The following is an 8,541-nucleotide window of genomic DNA, read 5'->3' as shown; positions in this document are numbered from 1 at the left end:
TATATTTTACTTTTTTTTTTTGGAGAAAGCCAGTGAGTAGCATTTTCAACACACTTTAAACCATGAAATACGAATTAAATGTATACTGACAACAAAATTGGGGTGGTAGTCACACGTACTACTAAAAATTCATTTTAGGTTTCTGGAGGAGTAAATATACAAATATAAGTATAAATTATCTACACGACACAAAATAATGTAAATAAAACTGACCTGATAGGGAGCCGACCTTCCGATTTTCGTTCGTATATGTGGCTAGCTACCACGTCCCTTGCAAAGCCGAAGTCGGCGACTTTGCAGGTGTGGTCAGCACTGACTAGGATGTTACGGGCAGCCAAGTCCCGGTGGATAATCTGGAAAAGTAACAAACACAACAATAAAGTATACAAAATGCATAGATAATACTTTAAAATAATATATACGTATCTTTTCGAAGATGACTTCCACAATTTATTAAATTCAATTTCCACTGTGCCATAAAAACCGCATGCTGTCTATAATTTAAGGTAATTGTTAATTTTTTAATCTACAACATTGTATTGTCTCCACAATTTTATTTTCGGATACTAATAGTAAATAAAATTTGAAAAGGATTTCAGGGCGTCTTTTTGATCTGACGGAGTAAATTGCCAAAACATACAACAAAATGTTCCGGGTTCTCATTAATTTGCAAAAGAACTAAGTGCTAGATTGAAAAAAAAGTGCAAAGTAGGCTCATAATTCAAATCTTGTAAAGGTTCAACTATTATAGATAAATAATTTGTTCGTTGTGACATATGGCCATAAGGTGGTCGGGATTCTAAAGGAAAATTGAATAATAAAACAATATTGTTCATTAGGTTTTATTAGATTTTTCTTATATAATAATATCATTAGGAATTGATAGCGGTTTTTAGTGACTTATGTTTTAAGAAAAATGAGAAAATCATTTGAAAAAATTTCATTTTATTAAAAATTTCAAAGTTAAATGGAACAGAAAAGAGCTGGCAGACGTTATAATGAAGACTTCAATACTCAAAGGAAACACAACTAAAAACTACCAACTAAAGTTTAATTTCGAATTGTCAAAACTTACGAAAAAAAAAAACCTACATTGCAAATAGTTAACAATAATAATAAAGAATAAAAGAAACCCGATAGTTTGATTCCGATAATTTTTTTATTCAATTATTTGCTTTTAATTCATGAAAAAAATAATGTCAGAAGAAAAATATTACTATTCAGTAAAAGATTCATAATAGAGTATTTGACGGCATAAAAAAAAAATTGAAATGTTGTTAATATAATTCTAAGTCAATCCAGAAACCTAATAATATATGCTTTAATTAAAGTAGATACAGGATTATTTTTTTAATTTTAGTTTTAAAAACTATGATTTTTATTCTGAAGAAGCCACTTTCATAGATGGTTTCATATTTGACGTAATTTAGACACAAACAACACTGATTTTGCGATTCACATGTTTTAGCTGCTTTTAAATTATTACGTATACACATACATAATTACGTACTTTGGGGTATATATGACATCTAATGAACTGTGAATTTGTGTCTAGCGTTATGCTTAAATCGAAGTATTCACAAAAAAATATAATATCTTATTTACATTTGATAATAATTTTGCAACCCTTCCAGACAGCTTTAATCAAATGTTTCAAGTTTTGACATTTTTTTTTGGCACTTGGAAAAAAACTTTTGTTGATTCTATATAATAGTCATATTTGCAATTAGGTACTACTCAAGATCAATAAGAAATATAACTCATAATAGATAATTGCTTAAATAACAAAAACAAAACAATTAAAGTAAAATAAAACTTGCGCTTAGTAGATAAGCCTAGAGTATGTTTTATGTCGAAGTCATACTAATATAATAACGGAGTGCTTTTTTTCGTGGCAAAAAAAAAATTAAGTCGTAGCTACAGACAAAATAGATATTTAAAAAAAAAAAAAAAAAAGATTTTTATTTTCATTATCAAATAAGTGATATATAAAACTTTCCAACAAATCGTAAAATCTGATTATTGATATTTCGGCCTCTCCTTGACGTTGCAATTTGTGAGAAATGGAGGCGAACCGAAATCCTTTTCTTTTAGGAAATCACAAATTGGTATTCACTGCAGCATTTTTAAGCTTAAATTATGTTTATTAAAAAAATAATAGTTGGATAATCGGGATTGCAATTTTAGCTTCGATTTATATAGAAAATACTAAAAAAAAAAGAAAGAAAATTTCGAAACTTTGGATTGCTAAATCTTGTGTTTGGGGTTCATTACTAAACTTTGAACCCTCCATTATACGGAAATTAACTGAATAAATTTCCCCAAATCAGTTTTTCATGAAATATACAATTGAGTCTTCACTATAAGGATAAAAAACATTAAATTATTATGTTTCCATTAAACAATTTAATTACGAATAATCAAGCGTTGAGCGAGTTAATATTGTTTCAAACAAGTTAACATTGTTTAAGCTTTCTTTGGACTTATCAATATGACTACACAATAATGTTGAATTTTGTAAGATTTATCATGTGTAATGCTTTTTACACATTTTAAATTTTTACCACACGATTTATCATATTTTCATTTTATTTTTTGTTACACTTATTCGTTTTTTTTTAATGAACAAAAATCCGGTCTATAGGTAAGACAGCGAAATTCGAACAAATTTTAGAGATGAGGGAATTGAATACGCGGGACATGCTCGCTTATTTTTTAAACTGACCCCTTTACTGGAGAGGAACTCCATTCCCCTGGCCACTTGGTAACAGAAGGAGGTGAGCTGCCTGGAGGTCAGGGAACCGCTCTTCCCGTGGAGGTTGTCGTAGCTCCTCTGAGCCCTGGAACTTCGGAGAAAGCTCTGGAGCTTGCCCAAGGATACATACTCCATAATGACGAAGAACGGTTCTAGAAAAAAATATATAATTGATATAATAATAAAATTTGAAATCAACAGAAAAAATTTTTAAAAAAACACTAAAAGTTTGCTAGTGGAAATTAATATGAAATGATAGGTGTGTACATATACAGGGTATCCCATAAATGAGTAGTCATGTAGTGGCAGATACCATACCTTAAGAAGAACAAAAAAGTCCATATGACACAGTCCAATTTTCAATGATATGGGGTTAAAATCGAACTAGAGTTTTTAACTGTGTTTTTCTCAGAAAAACTCAAATAAATCTCCTTTATAGGTCTTTAAAAATGTAAGAGGTACCAAAGATGAGAAAATTTCCAATAAATGTAATGGGTTGTATCTGCCAAAAAAGAAAGTAAGCATGCCATGACATTATGTCGAAATTTAAAGTATAACATTTCTTAAAATTTTTGGAATACTCGAAGAATGCCATTAGTCTTCAATGGCTAAGTTTTAACTATTCCATATTAAAAAAAGTCATTTATTAAGCTTTAATATGGCTCAAAATAAGCCTAATTTCATCGGCCAATTAATCGGATGCGAGGAAGCAAAATAAAAAAAAAACTCAAAAGAATCCCTACTTAATTAAAAATTGTCTCAGTTTTTATCTAAATTAACACAATTAATTATAATATATAATCTTTTCACTTTCATGACACTGTCATTATTGTTTAAATAAAATAATATGTATCCAATCAAGTCACTCTTTATTATTTCTTAAAAGTCCAACGTTTGAGCCATTCTGTAAGGACAATCTTATAATTTATTAATTTTATATAATTATTGATATTTACAACTGTATTGAATGTAGATAATAAGTGAATATGATGCGAGTCATATTAACGACATGATACATCGGGGTAATACGCAAGGCTACTACCTCTAAGGATCCAAGTGTGTATCCGGCTGGGCAGAATATTGTTTTCTATAACACTGTAGCCATGAGTCAACTCCTCTGGGTTCTGGAGCCCTACTGGGCCCCCCAGGATACCAAGCTTCATTAATCGGGTAAAAATCTGGCGGTCGAGCGTGATTCTGACAAAATCACCTCCTTGCACAACCGTTGGTTTAGTAACAGCACTTCCTTACAAAGTACTGAACCCCTGATCCTTCATTGGTTGTAGTGGTACATATTTTACTTTTTAATTAAAGTATAAAAAATATATATATATATTATTTGATGTGAAGTGTATTTTATACTTAAATTAAAAAGTAAAATATGTACCACTACATATACATATATTGTTTGCAGGTTATTCAGCCCAGGTCATTAATTCAGTCAAAATATTTTTTTTATTATTTTCAAATCCTCTTTATTGATATATAATAACAATTACAAATATATGATAATACATAGTATATATACAAATTACATACTGACTTTGTTTGCCGTATGGCAGTATAAGTTGAGTTACAGGGTCCGCTGAAGGCAGTTTCACATTGGTAACATACTAGTTGGGGGCTTGCATAGAATGGAGAGGGACCATTCCGGCTGGTGTCAGTCAAAATAACCATGTTTTATCCCTTTTTCAATAAATTATATAACTTTGAATTACAGATTAACTCACACTATTATCTCAAGCTTATCAATAATTGATAAGCAAATGATGGACCTTCTTAAAGTATTATATCTGCTCTCATAATATGGCTCCTCTATTATCAACATTGTTTTTATAAAAAAATAGAATTTATTTGACTTATCTTAAACACGAAAATTTATTGAATACAAATCATGATTAATAAATAGAAACCATAGTTACAACTATTTTATAATTGTGTGTTCTACCTAGCAGATAGAACTAACACATTTAACATTTGTATCAGAACTGAAGAAGATGGAGAAAGCTAAATTTTTTTTTGTTCTTTTATACCCTAACCGTTCTTTTAAGCAGTTAGTTGGTCTATTTATTTCTCATCATATATTTTTATTGAATAACAGGTGGTATTGTAAGGTGGGTGTTACAACTATAAAATAGTGGGCCTTAACAGTTAATTTTTTTTTAACAATTGATTTTAAAGGGGGTTTTATAGTCTTGCAAAAAAGACACGATTATATAACGTTAAAAGGATGAAATGAATAGATAAAAATAATAATTCTTAAGAAGAGAGAGAAAAAAAAGTAAATAACAAAAACAATGACATTTATAGATTTAATAATGTAAATAATTGCCTTTTAATGGGGGAGGAGTTGATTTGAGAAAGGCCGAAGAGAAAAAATAAATAAAACAGAATTGATAAATATAGACTTTATAAGATAATTTATCCTGCAGCAGCATGGGCTTCAGTCTTCAGGATGAGGTTGGCTTTCCCAAGTTGTCACTGCTCCTTTAACGTTCGGTAACTGGGAGCGGAATTTTATGAACCGTTTTTTGATGTGGTCTTCTATTGATTATATTTGTACTTCTCGATGCAATTGGCTTTTTATTTATCTCTCTTTATTATTTTACTTTATAATTGTTAAATATTTTTAATGTGTTTATGAGGTTAGAGTAAGACGAATTAAAATTTTGTATATATGATTTTTTGTTAATAACCCGATTCTTATATTTTTTTATCGTGATCATTTCTTTTAGATTTCAGTTGAATTATTTTTGTCTCACGGATCATTCCAAATGTATCAATTGTGAATCTATGATTAGCTAGTCTGAAATTTGTGATGAGAGCAGTTTAGTTTGTTCAGGCTATTGTTATAGAGACACTAGAGGGAATTTGTGGATATATACCATTTATTTTAGATACTGTTTTCCCGCTCGTATTTTTCAGGGAATTTCATACACACTATTGTACTATAGCTCTAATTTATTAATCATGGTTGTGTAAATTTTCGATAAATTTACCGTATTTTTGTAAGCGATAGCGATACTAAAGCCGAAATGTTATTGCTGTCGTTTCGAGTTTCCGATATTCACTCTTGAAAGCGTTGTTATTCAAGGATTTGTTTATTTTTCAATTTTGTTTTTAATTTTTATTGGAATAATATATTCTGCCACACTCAAGGGCAATAGGTGTATGGGATGTAACTATATAATCATACCATATATACATATTAACTAAAAATAAAAATTAAATACATAATAATCAGAAAAAAATAAATACAAACTAATTAAATATTGTATATACACATAATAAATTAACATAGGTGCATAAGTGAGTTAAATAATAGAAAATATGTGAACACCTAATCTGAGTGAATGGCCCTTGGTCTGCAAGGCCAATTGCATCGGGAACTCCAAATGAAATCACTAGATGACTCCATCAAAAAGCGGTTTATAAAATTCCACTCTCAGTTACCGACAGTGAAAGAAGTAGTGACCAACAACTTGGGAAATCCAACCTCACCTGGAAGACTGAAGCCCAGGCTGCTGCAGGACTCCCTGTTGTGAATTTCATATTTATCTATTTCTATTATTGACATTACTGCTATTTTATTTATTTTTCTCTTCTTCTTTTCCCCAAATAAACTTTTTTCTTTTTACCCATTTGAAGTCAATTATTTAATTTATTAAATCTATAAATTTCTTCCTTTTTTTTTATTTACTTTTCTTTTTCTGTCTTCTAAAGAATTATTATTTTTATCTATTTATTTTATATTTTACTTATAAATATTTTGTTTATAATTCATCGTTATTATTCAATCCAATATTTATAGCATTATAAATAGTTAAGGGTGTATTTTGTACAAGACTATAATCCCTTATAATAAATTGTTAAACAAAAAACAAATCTCCCAGATTAACCATGTAAGGCCCACCAGGCCGATGAGGTATTGAAAAAAATAACTCAAGTAAATAATTAAAATAAAATAAGTAACATAATCATACTTACATACAATAAGTTTAATCATTAGTTAAAGATTTTTTTATTCACTGCATAACATAATTAAGCAAACATTTAAAGTCAGGAAAGGTCGCCTAAATGTGGTAGTTCCATCTGCTGACACTCAATAACAATTTTACAAAAAAAAAAAAATTTATAAAACTAAAAACACTTACCCTTCTCGGTGCAACAACCTAGGAGCCGTACCACGTTGGGATGTGGCTCTAGGCTCTTCATGACTTGAAGTTCTTGGAGCAGATCCGTCCTCTCTCTCTCGCCTGCGTTCTCCTTCAGGGTCTTCACTGCCACTATGGTAGGACCTTCATGTCCTTAACAATAATACAAAAATACTTATTTAATAGGATATAATAAAACAAATAGAGGTATAATAATGTTGCAATCAACATGACCTACCTGAAATATTAGTCGCTTCGCACTTCCAAACCTGTCCGAAGCATCCTTCCCCGAGTATACTGAACACTTTTATCTGATGCCTTGGGAATTCCCAACGATCTTGAACTTTTGCAGGAAGACCGGGAGCTTCCTGAAACAAAAAGTAGAAGTATTATTTGTTATTGTTCAGAACAGGTCTATCCCACAGCTTTTGATAGCTCAAGCTTACTAGGCAGATATATAGTGGAGATGATAATATTGAAAACATTAATCCTGATGACAAACTTAGAAAGAATAATCTTTTTCTTGAAGAAGTTTGTTGGGGGGTGCGGTCAGCAAAGGACAACATAAATAAACAAAACTATATTTATTTATTTTAAGCCGACGTTTCGACCTGAGTTTCAGGTCTTCATCATGGCTATAGAACAGAAGAGATAACAACAACATTTAGAGTAACATGCAATTGAAAAGGAATAGTATACAAACAAATTTAGAATTATATAAAATACAGAATTAAATCATAAATGATAACTGATAATTGAATAGTACAAAATTTTTTAATTGATTGATATTTGTGGAATTGTATGGTAGTAAATTGAAAACAGTAACTAATATAATATCATGTAGGTAAGAAGATATGTATAATATAAGATATGCAAGTAGTGTCTGAAAAATTGAAAAATTAAATAAATAAATGGAATCTACAAATTGAACATTATGACAAACAATGAAAATAGTGAGTGGCTTATATCTGAATTACATTGTGAGTATAAACTTATATACCTATACTAAAAATATATATATATATATATATATATATCCTCAGAAAGAATAATCATAAGGAAAGTCAAATAGAATAAGTTTTTAGATAAGGAAAATGGAAGAATTTATCAATGGAGTTTTCCTTATTGAATTCTTTTCAGATAAAATCCTTATGGTTCATAAAAGTGAAATATGACAAAGTAAAAGAAAAATAAGAAAATAAAACTTGTATGGACCATTGGTATATTAATATCTATTTTATATTATTATTTATGTTGAGGAAATGGCTGAACAACAATCCGACATTTTTTTTATTTTCACTTATCTATGTATGTAATATATAATAGGAGCAATTATTTAACGTGGTATATGAGAAAATAACACGTGCCAAATGCGTATTAATAATATTGGAACGTGTTCTGTACACCCCTCAGACGTTCAATGCAATGATGAAATTCGATATTAACTCCATAATACATACCGTGTAAGGAATTCTTTATAGTGCAAGAAGAGCCCAAGAGGAGGAAAAAGAAAGTAATTTTACCTAAATTTTTTATTACTTTAATGATGTATAATAACTAGTGAAAATTGATAAGTATGCCAAATATTGATAGGGGAATACAAAATGGCGGCTGTTTCAAAAATATATAATA

At 29.5% G+C, this 8,541-nt stretch overlaps 1 protein-coding gene across 2 annotated transcripts in view; it reads right to left on the bottom strand.

Moving 5' to 3' along the window:
• The window catches only part of Cad96Ca (tyrosine kinase receptor Cad96Ca), a 153,310-nt gene that overhangs the window by 16,687 nt on the left and 128,082 nt on the right, over positions 1 to 8,541 (bottom strand). For both annotated transcript variants that reach the window (XM_014431629.3, XM_067047342.1), the window contains 4 exons: positions 7,148 to 7,277; positions 6,910 to 7,062; positions 2,726 to 2,907; positions 214 to 353 (listed from right to left, as the gene is read on the bottom strand). In XM_014431629.3, the coding sequence (XP_014287115.1) occupies positions 214 to 353; positions 2,726 to 2,907; positions 6,910 to 7,062; positions 7,148 to 7,277 (605 nt within the window). The remainder of the gene's footprint in view (positions 1 to 213; positions 354 to 2,725; positions 2,908 to 6,909; positions 7,063 to 7,147; positions 7,278 to 8,541) is intronic.

This window comes from Halyomorpha halys, unplaced genomic scaffold (assembly GCF_000696795.3).
Source record: "Halyomorpha halys isolate HHAL.00 unplaced genomic scaffold, Hhal_1.1 Scaffold39.1, whole genome shotgun sequence".
Taxonomy (NCBI): domain Eukaryota; kingdom Metazoa; phylum Arthropoda; class Insecta; order Hemiptera; family Pentatomidae; genus Halyomorpha; species Halyomorpha halys.
Note: the sequence above shows the minus strand (reverse complement) of the source record. Positions and strands in the feature narration are given on the sequence as shown.